This window comes from Mytilus edulis, chromosome 5 (genome assembly GCF_963676685.1).
Source record: "Mytilus edulis chromosome 5, xbMytEdul2.2, whole genome shotgun sequence".
NCBI classification, from domain to species: Eukaryota; Metazoa; Mollusca; class Bivalvia; order Mytilida; family Mytilidae; genus Mytilus; species Mytilus edulis.
In genome coordinates, this window is record NC_092348.1 from 68437195 (window position 1) to 68453738 (window position 16544).

At 32.1% G+C, this 16544-nt stretch overlaps 1 protein-coding gene across 2 annotated transcripts in view; it reads left to right on the forward strand.

Annotated features, from left to right (window-relative positions):
- LOC139524342 (multidrug resistance-associated protein 1-like) overlaps nucleotides 1-16544 on the forward strand; it is a 63402-nt gene that overhangs the window by 35557 nt on the left and 11301 nt on the right. For both annotated transcript variants that reach the window (XM_071319109.1, XM_071319110.1), the window contains 11 exons: nucleotides 1712-1916; nucleotides 2544-2640; nucleotides 3859-4006; nucleotides 4476-4707; nucleotides 5455-5765; nucleotides 7372-7571; nucleotides 9015-9135; nucleotides 10223-10324; nucleotides 12333-12479; nucleotides 12796-12954; nucleotides 15869-16035. In XM_071319109.1, the coding sequence (XP_071175210.1) occupies nucleotides 1712-1916; nucleotides 2544-2640; nucleotides 3859-4006; nucleotides 4476-4707; nucleotides 5455-5765; nucleotides 7372-7571; nucleotides 9015-9135; nucleotides 10223-10324; nucleotides 12333-12479; nucleotides 12796-12954; nucleotides 15869-16035 (1889 nt within the window). The remainder of the gene's footprint in view (nucleotides 1-1711; nucleotides 1917-2543; nucleotides 2641-3858; nucleotides 4007-4475; nucleotides 4708-5454; nucleotides 5766-7371; nucleotides 7572-9014; nucleotides 9136-10222; nucleotides 10325-12332; nucleotides 12480-12795; nucleotides 12955-15868; nucleotides 16036-16544) is intronic.

Below are 16544 nucleotides of genomic sequence, written 5' to 3' on the forward strand. Positions count from 1 at the left end.
TTCTTTTATATATTTTATATGAGAGTTTTGACAATGCATCAGGGCTCACACTACTTCAGAATTATAGGGAGAAGTGACTTCTCTTTTTGAAACTGATAGGGAGAAGTGGTGAGATTTGAAAGAGAAGTGCTCATTCGCGCGGTGCGATACAATGTTTGGAATTTACAATAGTATAAAGGGCCATATGTAAATAATGTTCTTTTTATATTGTTCAATTCATATCTGAGTAAAAAAATTACAATTAAAGTAACATTTGAAATTAAAAGTTGTTTAAGTTTTACTAAGGTTCTTGTGAGAAACTACCAACTAAATATCTAGCACTAAAAAAAAAAAATATTTTAAAAAATGTAAAGAAATTATAATATATCAATTACAATTTAATTAAAAATTATCTTGTGTATGACATTCAGTGTTTCTCATAAAAAAAAATATAAAAGTTATTAAGATGGGCCAGAATATATTGATATTAGTATAATAGTCTCAGAGTTAAGCAACTTTTATCAATAGTTTGAAACAATCCATAAAAAATATAGGGAATTATATACACCAATCAATTAGATGTTACCAAAAGTCTCTTAATGCGTGTGGAATGCGCAATTTTTCCCTTTGGGATCAATATTCTTCTGTCAGCTGTTCCATCCGTGCGTCCGTAGTAATTATTGTAAAAGTATGGATTTCGGTCATAGCTGGTCCGGTTCATATCCGGAGTTTAGAAATCGGTCAATGGCGGACGAATGCAAGAAAATTTACAAAAATAAACAATGTTTGACAAGTTATTTGGAAAGGAACATGACGTTTTTAATGCAATAAATGGATTAAAAATTTACTGGAGGCAACTTTTATCACGTTTAAATGAAGTAACAAACTTACGTTGCCGCTGAATTTGAGGTTGATGTACGTTTTCGAGTAACAAGCACCGGAACTTGCAGAAATGCATGAAGTGATAAAAAGTTGTATTTTTATCAAATAACCTGCTACACACTACGAAGACAATGCTTCAACCTATTTTCTAAAGATAATGAATCGTTTATGTCTGAATTTCTTTAATTATCAATAAAAAATTGATGTTTCATCAACTTGGTAAAAATTGAAAATGTCCAATGACGGAAGCGACTGAAAGCGACTATCGTCAAGAACAGGGCGACTTGTTTTCGCTTTTGGGGGTCGGGGAAAGCGAAGTGACGGTCGGAAAGGCGACTTCTTCGCCCAAGTCGCCTGGTAGCGTGAGCCCTGATGCATGTAAACATAAATTACTGCAGGATTTTATTGTTAAAATATTTTAGACAAGGAATTTGTTAAAACCTACAATACTATATAATACAATAATGCTTTATTTAAAAACACTTTGTCAACTTCAATCACATATGAAACAAGAAGTACTCATATATAAATACAATCACATACAACCATAGAAAGAAATAGAATAGCTCTTAAAATGCAATATATAAAAAATTACTATCCTTTATAATACTTTAACTAGCTTTGAAACAAAAAAGATATTTTTTAATTCCTTTATATTACCCAATGATAGTAATCCTTTCATTTTGCTGCACTGTGATATTTTACATTGTACTCTGGAATGTGTTGATTTCTGATATTTTTTACTAAAATGGAATTGCATTCGAATAAGAAATGGTATTCATTACCAATAGCATTCCAATACAATTGACATGGTATTGATCATACATTACAATGGTATTTTTTGTTTCAGACAAGAGTTTTGGTGACACATGGTATCCATTGGTTACCAATGGTTGACACTGTTGTTGTTATGTCTGATGGTGTTATATCAGAGATGGGTTCCTATGAGGAGTTAATGAGCCATGAAGGACCATTTGCACAGTTCTTAAAGGCTTATCTCACCCAGAAAGCCGAGACTGAGGACGATGAAGAAGAGGAAGAGGAGGACCCAGAAAGTAGGTTATAAAGTTGTTTATTTTTAGGGGGTAGACCTTAATAGTTCAGGGAGTTAATTCTTTAAATCAGGTATGTGTTTTGTCAATTTTTTTTAAGTATTTACCTGAAACAGATTGGTAGTAATCTATGTAACTTAAAAGCTTGGAATATATTTATAAAAATGGTTGACACATTTGTACTGATGATTTTAAGAGTTATTTCTCTTAACCAAGGTCTAACACTCTTTGGTATCACTTATAATGATGATTTTAAAATGCAAGCTAAGGTTTGAAAATTGAAGATCATTTGAGTATGCATTTAAAAAAAATTTTGGATAGCTACATGTATGTAGGATTATTGAGCTGTTGCCTTTTCTGACATTATGGTTAAAGGTGAAAATAGCACTTTATAAATCTTATGCATTATTAGTTCTTTACTGGATTAAGGTCAGGATGGTTCCAAGCCAAAAATTTGCTTTGAAAAGATATTTTATACTTTTAAAATTGCTGAAACCCCATGCAAAAATTCAAGACCCTAAGAAGGTCTATTATTTCAAATTTGTGGAATCACAAAGTTATATTGAAAATACTTTCTGAAAGAAAAAAAAACATGTATTTAGAAAGTCTTTTTATATTATTCTTTTTCAGTACAACAGATGAAGAGTAAGATTTTAGAGCGACTAGAATCTGTTACCTCAGACACTGGTACTGCAACTTCAGGAGATGAAAGTAAAGTCAGGAAAAGGTTAGTCATTTGATGGTATTTAATACTGGAACTTCTGGCATGGATATTCCACCTGGGACATGCAAAGTGAAATTTGGTGGTCAGTATTCCATCACTTTTGATAATGGCAACATAATAATAAACATTGTTGTTCCCAGTACAATACTTTGTGGGAAAAATAAAAATACCATGCGTTCATCTGTCTTGTTAGTGCTCTCAAATTAAGGAATAACAGTACTGTAGTTGAAGAGTTGCCACCGTCAATTGTAGATTTGATGGTCGCAAATGCAGTTTTACTGGCGACGCATAGCGGAGACAGTAAAACGGAGATTTGCGACCGTCAAATCAAAATTGACGGTGGCAACTCTTCAACTACAGTACTGTTATTCCGATTCTAATGCATTACAAAAAGAAATAATACGATAAAACTTGGAAAAATGTCTAAACTTGACAAATAAAAAAAAATCCGCGAAACTTCATGAACGATGAACGTCATAGGTAAACATGACGTCATACAAATGAAAACTTACAAACTGGAGGTTATTACGTTATCTGTACACTTCAAATTCAACTAAATTTACATAAAAACGGCGAATTCGAGGTAGGTGTTGTTTTATTTTCGATTATGTAGTAGTAATCGAACATTTGTTGATTTAATCATTTCAAAATGGTTGTCCCTTCTTAGTTACGCCTGGTCAACTGTGGATTTGGCGGCAACTTTTAGCCAATGAAAAAAATTGTTACATACAAATTGCATAAGAATGTACAATACTAACCAGAATTTTATGAAACTTATATCATAAGTTTATATCACTTCAAGCAAAAAGCAAGAGTTACAACAGAACCATACTGGCAACACAGTATGTGCTTTGAAGTTTTGTTTTGATATCTCTTACCATTTGGAAAAGTTGTGCTTTAAGTGTGACATTATAAATTTTACAAATTTTCAATGTTGTGTAAAAACAATAATAATGAATGAATTAAATATCGTAAATATTTGTCTGACACTGTTGAGATTGGCATTAGGCCTGAGTTTAATAAACTAAGGTGTATCTGTAATTTGGTGAATCATAATAAAACAATGTTGAAATTTTACTCTCTTTGTCACACTTTTGCTTCATTTTTATTTTATCACCATAAACTTTAGAATGACTACATCTAGCATTAGAACTAATGGAAAAATAACAAAGTTTGATGCTCTTATTTTGTTCTTTAAAACCACTAACTTTCAATTTGTAGACGTTCAAAGGGTCATGCCAAGAAAACTGCATTGAGCCGTGGAATATCAACATTTGATGCTCTGGAATGTAAACCATTGCCTACTCCCACAAAAGACAAGAAGGATGTGGAAAAACTGATAGAGGATGAAAAAAGGGAGAAGGGAAAGGTGATTTAATTTGTCATATTGTATACTTCGATATGAGATAGATATATTGGATATTGAATTATATTGGCCAAAAACATGTCTTGTATGAATGATGTTTTCAAAAAAAGATGTCTTGTACAAATTGTGTTTGCCGAAAAAGATGTCTTGTATGAATAGTTTTTAGCCTAGAATATTACTGCCAATTTTTTAACTTTGGATAAAACAGTTTTATTAACATGTATTGCAAAACATTGCAATTGTTATGGCAAAAATTTAAAAAAAATTGCTTATTAAATTTTGTATAGCATTATTTGATTATAGCATTTTCTGAAAATCACAATGATTAAACCTCACATTTTCGAACATTTCTGATAATTGCAATAATTAAATGCATTCAAAAGTTTCTGAATTTACAAAATTTGATTGTCAAATAATCTGACTAACATCCAGCTTGGTATATCTTGGTTTAACTGTATATATTTTCTTTAAGGTTGCTTGGAAAGTATTTATGATGTATCTGAGAGCTATAGGTCTAGGGGCTGCATTCTGGATTTTTATCCTGTACCTATTATACCAAGGGGCGTCTATAGCCTCTAATATCTGGTTAAGTCAGTGGACTGATGATAAGGAGTTACAGGACAGGAGCAAAGCTAATACAACTGAGTACAAAGATAGAAATATGATGTTCCTTGGGGTTTATGGTGGTCTTGGAATAGTTCAGGGTGAGTAATTGAGTACAGAGATAGAAATATGATGTTCCTTGGGGTTTGTGGTGGTCTTGGAATAATTCAGCGTGAGTTACTGAGTTTTAAGGTTTTATTCATAAAAAAGGGGGATTTTCCAGTTTTCGGTCAAAAACTTGAAAATGCTTTCAGCAGTTATGAAACTTTGGTGAATTGTTTAGATCTATTGATGTAAGCTCCCTTTAGAATTTTATAAACTTTACATTTTACATTTCTGAGTTATGGGGTTTTATTCCTTAAAAAAGGGGGGATTTTCCAGTTTTGGACAATATCTCAAAAATGTTGTCAGCAATTCTCATGAAACTTTGGTTAGTTGTTTATATCTATTGATGTAAGCTCTCTTTTGATTTTCATAAATTTCTAATATGATATTTAGAATTAATTGAACTTTATTTGTTTATAGTCTGACAACTGATTTACTAAGTATTGCGCAACAGCACATGTACAGTGTATTGCACAACAGCAAGAAATCTTTAATTGAATATAAATTCAATTCATATATAACCAACTTCAAGTTCTTTCACAATATTTATTCAGAAACCTATAATATGTCAAATATTTAATTACAATACCCCAATTCAGACCAGTATCAAGCTTGAATATTGTGTCCATTTTTGCCCCAACTCTTCAGGGTTGGACCTCTGGTCAGTCTGGTGCGTATCCAGCTGTGCTCAGCGAAGCAGTTTATTCCATTTTACCATCATGTTTTATATTTTGTATTTTTAGGTATAATGGTATTGATTTACTCCCTTGTTGCCATACTAGGACAGGTCAGAGCTTCAGGACAACTCCATTACGACATGTTAAACAATATAATGAAAGCTCCAATGGCCTTCTTTGATACAACACCAGTCGGTAGAATTGTAAATAGATTTTCCAGTGATGTTGCCACCATAGACAGCATGTTACCCATGAACTTTAGGATGTTTCTAGGCACAACGATCAACACATTGAGTACATTGGTTGTTATAACTTACAGTACACCTATATTTCTAGCTGTTGTTTTACCACTGGCCATTGTATATTACCTCATGCAGGTAGGTAAAGGTGTTATATTATTCAATATTATTAATTCGTATATTTTAACTAATTTGATTCGTTCAGGGATAGTCACATGTTAAACTATATTTTTGAAGGTAGATAGAAAACAGCAGATAGCAAAAGTGATATTTCAGTTATTTTTAGAATATCTAAAAACCAATATACTTTGTATCAACATCGAATGAATTTCATGATATTGTTAAAAGTTTTTAACAGTGTTTATTTATGATGGATAATTTGAAAAAAATCTTCAAATACATAAGATGTACACAAAAATTTTTTAAAAAAAATAATTAAAAGAAAGACTAATATGTTGTTATTGTCAAAGTGACAATGAGACATCTATAAAATTTCAACAAAATTAAATGATTGATACAAATATGGTCGGATATTAATAATATTATAATAAGTATAACCTTTGTATGAGGTCAATACAGGATATATCGACCCAATGAAGTATATCGACCTCTGACTTCGTTATCAATCATATACTTCTTTCAGGTCAATAGATCCTTGAATTGACCTCACACAAAGGCTATAATTGTATAATAATTACCTTTGAATATAGTCAATATAGGGATTTATCGACCTGCAAGTAGTATATTGATGGAGGACAAATATATATCATCGTATTGACCTCATACAAAGGCTTCAACTATTATATTATTGTTAAGATGTCAGAAATAAAACATTTACATACATTCGTGGGCAGCTTGAAAGGGGTCTAATTTGGGGGTTCTGATCCCGGATCCCCCTAACTGTTTTGTCAGATTTCCGTATCCCGCTTACACTATGTACGTTAACAGTTCTCAGTTTTTTGTTATTTCCCGTGTCCCACTAGACTTCATTTTCCGTTTTCACGGCACAACAATTTGACTTTCACGTGTCTCGCTTACCAAAAAATCAGCAATCCTGTGTCACGCTTAGACCCCAATGAGACCCACTTGAAATATGACATTTATTTATCATGCAATCCACAAACTATTCTCAGTACCATGGTTCAGTGGTCAGTGGTATGATTTTAGTGTATAGCATGACTGTGAGGTGTACATGTCTATCTAGCAGGGTTCAAATGACCATGACCTCATTTCCATACAACATTGATTATGTTTAGTTCATTTGATACCTACACTAAAACCTTCATATTACATACTTTCAATATTAATTCTGTGATAAGTAAAACAGGCAAGACATTTCAGAGTGTGCACTCTTATTATACTAGGTGACTGATTATATGTTGTTCACTAAAACTGCTGTAATCTCAAAACTTTTTTTTAACTTAATCCTTCTTTAGAACTGCATGTAGACAGATCTTCTTGTAAAACTCACAAAGAGTTATGCCTCTTCCCACTGGATTGAGATTTACTTTATATAAACAGATGTACGATTAACTCTTGAAAACATGATTTATTTATAATATTGATTGAAAAAAAGATAGATTGATATGTAGACAGATAGAATATTAAAAGGTAATTTTAGATATCTTAATTTAATGGGATTGATAAACAACATGCGGGAAATCTTGGCATTAAAAGACCAACAAACCACAACATCCTTCATAATATTTGAATGACCAATCTTTTTCAAATTTTTTATTTACAGAAATTTTATATACCTACCTCTAGACAGTTACAAAGGTTAGAGTCCACAACAAAGTCTCCAATTTTTAATCACTTTAGTGAGACTATTAATGGAGCCTCAACACTGAGGGCCTACAAAGAGCAGCCTAGATTTATACAGGAGTCCCTAGACAGAGTCGACAAAAATATCAGCTTCTACTTTACTAAAATAGCATCTAACAGGTAAATATTTCTCTTCCTTGGTAGAAATAAACCAATTTAGGCAAAATGTAAGATTTATCACATATGATAACATGATTTATCATCATATGATAACATGATTTATCATATGTTTAGTACAAAATACAGCAATTTTGTATATCTAATAAAGGTTCTTTTTTCCAGTCTGTATCACCTACCCTGTATCGCATACCCCGTATCACATAGCTAAACCCGTATCGCATAACAAAATCCGTATCACATACCTGGCGTGACGTCATAATTAGAATGACGTCAACGTTTGACCTATGATGTCCAGTTGCTGCATTTTCAGGCTTAGGGAAAAAAATGATTTCTATTAAAAAAATAAAACGTCCCATCATTTCAACTTAAATCGATTTTTTTCCAAATAATTATTACCCAGTAACTTGACGAGCGATTTTTATATAAAATAGTACAATAAGATGTAGAAATATCTGAAGTTTTATTGTTTATTTGGTCATAATTTTCGTGAAGTTTGTTTCTGCACAAATGCATTTTTGTACGGTTTAATTTGGTTTTAAAAAATATATGATAAACAGAATAATACATTGCAAAATCCGTATCACATGCCGTATCACCCTCGACCAATATCATCCCTCGGGCCTAAATGCCCTCTGGCTGATATTGGTATCTCGGGATGATACGGCATATGATACGGATTTTGCCATGTATTATTCTCTATAGAAAGTAGCCAAGTATTTGAACTTTAAGGGTCTGAAAATGTTTTAAATTTCATACGTCCAAAACTCTTTCCTGGATTTACCTCAATCAAGAACTCTCAAAGCCAAATATCTGAAAGATAAAAACTGAAACAGTCAAAGATCTGTATGACCAAAATGGATCTAAAAATAGCCAAATCAATCTTAGATGAGTACAAAATAAAAACATCTTGACCTGATGCCGAGGAACGACAACTGGACTTTAAAGCTTGACAAGTAGATATCTGCAGAAAACTGAGGGAGGTTATGGATTAACAATATGACAGATGAAAAAAACTTTTAATTACTCTTTGTAAATACTGCCAATTATCAATGCAAAATATTGAAATTTTAAGGAATGACATACTTTTGAGTTCACAAATTTGTGAGTTGCACTCCAATGATTGGAAAATTCTTGTTCTTTTGGTAGTTTCTGATGTCACAGCTTAAATGTGAAAAATTATTTAACTGGGTGTTAAACATTGGATAAATTTTATCTTAATTTTGATTATTTCCAGTTTGTTCCTTGTTTTCCTTTACTTTGAATGCTTAGTGCTTCAACTTAGTCATTCTTGTAATGTTAGAATTATAAGTAATAGAATATTAAGAATTAAGCAACATATGCATAAAAATGAATAAAAAAACATTTTGTATATAACAGAGATATGGGTTTAATTGGTTTTTGAAAAATCAAAATTACTTTAAATTTTGATATTCTGTTTTTCAGATGGTTAGGTTGGAGATTAGAGTTCATAGGAAACTTAATCGTATTTTCAGCCGCCTTGTTTGCGGTTGTTTCAAATATCTCAGGAGGATTGGTTGGTTTGTCCGTGTCATATGCTTTACAGGTAAACTTTATAGAGAATGTTCACTCTGCTGCTAAAATCAAAGAAGTATTGACTGTTTTTTTTTGCAACTGGCAATTTTTTAAAATATTTTATGACATCCAAATTAATGACAATGGCATATATTATGACAATAGGATGTAGCATTTAAGTATTGGAGAATTTGAGCAAGCTATTTCATCTAAGAAATATTTAATTTCAATATTTAAAAAAATGTTCTGGTAAGAAAATTACCAGTCAGTCCAGTTGCAAGAAATCACTGAATGCTTGTTTAAGTTTTGAGTGTAAACTTAAAACATCAATCACTAATTATATTTGCTTTGTGACAATTGTTTACCATCATTCTATTTTTATGCCCCACCTACGATAGTAGAGGGGCATTATGTTTTCTGGTCTGTGTGTCCGTTCGTCTGTCTGTCTGTCTGTCCGTCTGTACGTTCGTCCGTCCGTTCGTTCGTCCGTCCATTCATTCGACCGTCTGTCCCGCTTCAGGTTAAAGTTTTTGGTCAAGGTACTTTTTGATGAAGTTGAAGTCCAATCAACTTGAAACTTAGTATACATGTGCCCTATGATATGATCTTTCTAATTTTAATGCCAAATTAGAGAATTTATTCCAATTTCACGGTCCACTAAACATAGAAAATGATAGTGCGAGTGGGGCATCTGTGTACTGTGGACACATTCTTGTTTTTTTATATTATATATAACTTATGTACTCAGTTTGGTATAATATTTTGGGACATAAAAATAGTAAATAATTTTAAATATTTTTTTTTGTTTTTGATAAATAATCTCTATTCATATGAGGATGATTGATCAAAATATGTAAATTAAAATATTTAATTTGAATGTTTTAAAGAGTTCATATGTGTCTATCCAGATAAAATGAATGTTGTTTGACTATACTATGACAACCTTTCAAAAAGTTAAAAGAAATCTTTTCATGTGATCATGAAATATGAAATTATGATTTCCTTAAAGCACACACACACATGACTTTGTGAAATCCATGTACTTGACATCAAATGTTTGTGTTCTCTATCCATGAAATTGGTACCTACATTGTCATATGAATCCTAACTGATTACAGGTAACAAGTGCATTAAACTCGTTAGTGAGGAATTCCAGTGATCTAGAAACCAATGTTGTATCTGTAGAAAGACTTAAAGAATATGCTGAAGTAGAAACAGAGGTAGGGATATTGTATTTTGTGTTTTGTTTTGTTTTTGCTATTTGTTAAGCAACCCCTTTTTTCCCGACATTAAGTGTTACCCTTGTAAAATACTTAAATACATCCCAAAGTTGGTTTCCCCTCTCTAACTTTAGTTTGCTTTAACTAAATGTTATGAAACTTTTACACAATACTTATTACCTCAAAACACAGATCAAGTACAAATTTGGGTGGTTTCTCTTTCACCATTTGTAAGTTACCGTAGCTACTCGCTTATAAGTCGATCCGACTATAAGTCGGATGCCCTTTTCAGCTCCAAATTCTGAGGATTTAGTCTTGACCCTCGTATAAGTCGGACAAAATTTGGACATTTTTGTTTGCAGCTGACAGTTACTAATTCAAACGCCGGTAAAACCAATGCAAATCCAGGAATTATATTCATTTTCTGCATGAATGTTTGTTTGGTTTGAATTTAGTTGATGTTGATTATGATAATTTATATAGCTGTTTAATAATAAAGATGTATTTATTCTTGTTGTTTTGTTCACTGTTTGATTACAGATTAGCCATGTGTTGTTTACGTAATGCATCAATGATTTTGTAGGGTATGACCTAACAACCTATTGTTTGAGAAAAGCGAACATAAACCAATATGAACCTGAAAAAATTTAAAGTCAATCAATATTTTCACGGCACACATAACTCAGTGTTAAAGGAGCATGTACACTTCATAATTCTCATTATATTGTGATGATTTATAAAGGATTAAAAAAATTAAGTGAAGCTAATCAACTTTATATTAAAATAACTCCCAACTCATTAGTGTCATCTGTTCACCTATCACTGATGTTTTTCACACCTTTAATGAATACAACTCTTTGTCTCTTAATTAGGGGTTATCAATGGATTATATTGGCTTGCCAATCAATTTTGTAATCTTTGTGTTTACCTGAGACATTTTAATGAATAATATTTTGATCTTGGGAATGAATCTTAAAATTATTTTTGATTATTGTATGATTTATAAGTATTGAATTGATATCATGATATCACAATAATGACACAATAACTCCGCTGAATACATCCTTTTACATAGTTGGTACATTGTTATCTCGTTTTCATTTTTGGTTCTTGGCTTTTTCTTTTGGGTTTATGCACAAACCATTTGACCATGAAAATCAATACACAAACCGGAAGCAGTCGGAAATTCAAAACAAATTGAAAGAAAAATGTTAACAGAGAACAAATAAAACACAAAGACAGTATTGTAGTCATTTATTTTCAACAAAAACTTTTAATTTAGGGATTTATGTAGGTTTGGCAATCACCGACGTAGTTTTGACCAGGAAATTCACTCCTGACCACTTCTCTCGAGCTTGGATTTTTCCTCTGGTCGCTTGATCTCGCTTATAAGTCGGTACCCCTCTCTGGATTCTGAATTTTACTCCCAAACTTCCGACTTATAAGCGAGTATCTACGGTATGTCCCTTTATAACATTATATGTAAGCTGTGGCATCATCTGTGTCCATGATTCTTCATTTATTTCATTTTGTTCTATTTTTAAGATTTAGATTTTAAAACATTATATGCATAATTTAAAAAAAAAGTAAAAATAACAGATTTATAGTTGACGAAAGTTTTATGATGAAATAGTTGTATGAAAATGCATATTGAAGTCTTTAAAATGACAAACAAAATTTGTTTGGAGTTTAGGGATAATCTAAAAATATTTTACTTACAATGTATGTACCAAGTCTGGACCATGCTTGTCAATGGTCTGTTCAATGTGATTTTTGATAAACTTTAAGTCAACATATTAGAACACTTTTCTTTTAAGAATATATCCATGAAGTTTCTTTTTAATTTTACAGGTTGTATAAACCTTTTAACTACTCTTGAAAAATTGACTCATGCTTGATTTAATTACAGCAGTATTATATTCTTGTACTGTGCCTTACTTCCAGTTAGAAGGGTAAAACTGTGTTCGTCCATCAAGTTATATTTTAATTTACAATTTTTTTGTTATAGGCTGAATGGATCAGACCCTTCAGGAGACCACCACATGATTGGCCAAACACTGGAGCCTGTAACTTCATAGATTATAAAACTAGATACAGAGAAGGATTGGACCTAGTTATCAGGGGTATATCATGTCAAATCCTAGGAGGAGAAAAGGTAACTATTCTATATCTATGAGAAAAAAAAATACTTGTAATATGAGATCTACAAATTTAGCTATAAAATTTCTTGCCTTTCTTGAAAGATTAAAATTTTGACTTAAGAAATATTATGGTGAGAATCTGTAATTCAACTGCTTACATTGCTAAGATAACATTATGAAATTGAAGAATTAAAAAAAAAATTGTAATGATACAAGAAAATTTTAGCCCATTTATATACAAAAAGTTCTTTTTATAGAAAATTTGAATTACTATTGGAATCCAATTAAGCTATGTTGCATTATATATTTTTGATATATTTATGTTTTTAGGTTGGAATAGTGGGGAGAACGGGGGCAGGTAAATCTTCCTTGATGATGGCATTGTTCAGACTTATAGAAGCTTCTGATGGTAGTATTGTTATTGATGGACAGAGAATATCAGATATGGGTCTTCATGATCTACGTAGCAAGCTTACCATCCTACCTCAGGTATGTAGTATTGTTATTGATGGACAGAGGATATCAGATATGGGTCTTCATGATCTACGTAGCAAGCTTACCATCCTACCTCAGGTATGTAGTATTGTTATTGATGGACAGAGGATATCAGATATGGGTCTTCATGATCTACGTAGCAAGCTTACCATCCTACCTCAGGTATGTAGTATTGTTATTGATGGACAGAGGATATCAGATATGGGTCTTCATGATCTACGTAGCAAGCTTACCATCCTACCTCAGGTATGTAGTATTGTAATTGATGGACAGAGAATATCAGATATGGGTCTTCATGATCTACGTAGCAAGCTTACCATCCTACCTCAGGTATGTAGTATTGTTATTGATGGACAGAGGATATCAGATATGGGTCTTCATGATCTACGTAGCAAGCTTACCATCCTACCTCAAGTATGTAGTATTGTTATTGATGGACAGAGGATATCAGATATGGGTCTTCATGATCTACGTAGCAAGCTTACCATCCTACCTCAGGTATGTAGTATTGTTATTGATGGACAGAGGATATCAGATAAGGGTCTTCATGATCTACGTAGCAAGCTTACCATCCTACCTCAGGTATGTAGTCAGGGGTCACCACACTTCAAAATTATAGGGAGAAGTCACTTCTCCCTGGCAGCCAAACAGGGAGAAGTGAAGACCCAACAGGGAGACTTCAGGGAGAAGTGAAGGCCCAACAGGGAGACTTCAGGGAAAATCGACAGATCGCGTTTATACTTTTTATGAATAAAATTTTTTGTTACTTTTCTAATCATTTTTTCATGACAATTGCTTAGGAAGTACATTTTGTAAGTCCTTGTCTTGCCATGCTTGTAGTCTGAAATACTTTTTTATTTACAAGTGGTCCTATGCAAATTGTCAAAAAATATCATGACATAAGGACCATAAGTTAGTAACATAAGAGCTATGTTTATTCTGGTAGGTCTGAATGAATTGAAGATTTGACCTGGATCAAATTATGCTGCATTTCAAAGATTTTAAAATTAAACCAAGTCCAAGAACCTTTTAAAACAAAAATGATAATCAATTAAGAAAAGTTAAAATACGGTTTCACTGTCTTTCATAGCTAAGATCATGATTCAAAATGCATTTGTTCTTAAAATAATATTTAATAAGAATTCAGAGAGAAAACTGTTTGACATGTGTTGAAAACGTAAAGTAAAACTGTTAATTTCAAATCGTGTACATGTAATCGCACACATTTGCGGTATTTTTATGGAAATGCCGATTTCCAAAATCAAGTAGCCGTTAGAAATGTATGTTATTGATTCTAAAACACTTCACGAGTGTTTAAAAATGACTAAATCACAAAAAGTAACATCGAAAAAGTCGTATTTTTCATAACCGGAATTGAATAGGTACTTGTAAATCAAAAACATTAACGGTGCGATCCACGTCAAAAATTCTTACTTTATATTTTTCAAAAATATACGACTTTGGAAGTAAATATTGCCGTTCCTTATCAAATTAATGAGCAGATATTCATTGAAATACTGTTTAAAGGACCTTTAGCTGAAACAAAGCACATGTATCAGTCTGTAAAACAAAATCCTGAACAAAAAACCGACTGCGTATTGTAGTTTATAATTGTTGTGCTGGTTCCCGGCAGTGTACTAAACTACATACGTAGTAATAATACAAGCGAATACCAGTTGATAATATTCCGTTTTTGAAAAGAAATCTGAATTTGTTTATGGGACATCACATTTTGTCAGTAAATATAAGAACATAAAAATTAATAGTGCATTTCAATATGGATAAGGTAAATGATGAGAGATGAAAAGATGAAATGGCGCCATCTACAATTTTCAATAACAAAGATGGCGGACAATAAACAATCATAACAAAATCGAGATTTTTCTTTTTTCTTGCTTATAGTACACCCGGGCATGCAATTTTTACGTTGATGTATGATACTATTGCGGAGAAATCAGTTCTGAATTGGGGGAAACATGCTTTGTATTTCAATACCTTATTGGTCGTTTACGTTTGAATCGAGAATTTCTCAAAAATCATGAGGCGACATTGGGGAATTTTACTGAAAATCGAGGGCGACATAAACTTCTCCCTGGAGCTTCTCTAGAGCGAAGTGGGGAGACCTAGAGCGACTTTGTCGCTCACTTCGCCTGGTGTGGTGACCCCTGAATGTAGTATTGTAATTGATGGACAGGGAATATCAGATATGGGTCTTCATGATCTACGTAGCAAGCTTACCATTTTACCTCAGGTATAGTATTAAAATACAATTATCACTTCATTTACAAACAAAACTCATTTATTTTTCATTTACATTAAAGAGACTTAACTTGCTCCTGATAAAGTTAAGATAATTTTCAATATGTAAAATAAAGATTAAAAAGTAAAATAAAGTTGCAATATGTTTTAACTTTATTACACAGATGCCTTTCAATGAAAATTTTTGGGTTAAGAATCAAAACACTATGATACTAACTTGGTTTCTAAGTCTTCCAAGGTTCATCACTACTTTTGAGATACATGAAATATAGTGCATTGATCATTGATTATTATTTACATCCTATCCAACAACAGTTCCAGAATTATATCAATTAAACATATCCCCAGATATTCAAGTTACAAAATGATGTTATACATATTCAGAAAATTACATAACTTGTGCAAGGTGCAGGAATCTAATATATGGTCTTAAAATATCAACGTTATCTTAAACAAATGGAGTTATCTTCCTTTGTCCAGAACTGTAGTTGAATCAACTACAAAGACACCTTTAAACAATTCAATATTTAATTTTTACTTCCCAGTGATAAATTTACCATTCAATGAGTCTAAGCACTTTGATTATATGAAAATAGAAGATCATTTGTATGCCTTGAATTTGTTTTAAACAAACCATATGTTTTTACAGGATCCTGTGTTATTTTCTGGTTCACTGAGAATGAACCTTGACCCCTTTGATCAGTATACTGATAGCCAAATATGGACGTCCTTGGAGCATGCTCATTTGAAGAAATTTGTATCTGAGTTACCAGAGAGACTGAGTCATGAATGTGGAGAAGGAGGAGGAAACTTAAGGTGCGTTTGACTAAGATGTAATTTATACTCTGTAGCTTATACCTTGGTCATCTTTAAAGTGATACCTTAGCATTATGTGTTATGTTACATGGCCTAGACAGGGAGGAATAATATTTCCAGCTATGATTTTGACAAAAAATTAATAAAATCCCATAATGAAATGGTATTTAATGTTCACTGTGATATGATTTTCTCTGATACTGTCAATTGAGTCAACTTATGCAGAGGCAGCTTAATCTTAAGTGAATCCCAATTTCATTTGCTAAACAGAACAATTACTGTTTTGAAGTACTTATTATAACGCCAGACCTATGATAGAAGTGATCAAATTGTGTTCTGGTTTGTCTGTTAGTTTGTTTCTTTATTCCGTATGAGATTAAAGTTTTGGTTAAAAGTGGGAACCGTAAAGTAGCCCGTCAACTTTGTTAGTTTACCATAAAATAAGTCATGGTCACATCATCTTGAATGTTAGTACATATATTCATTTTGATGTGAACTCTCTAAGAGAT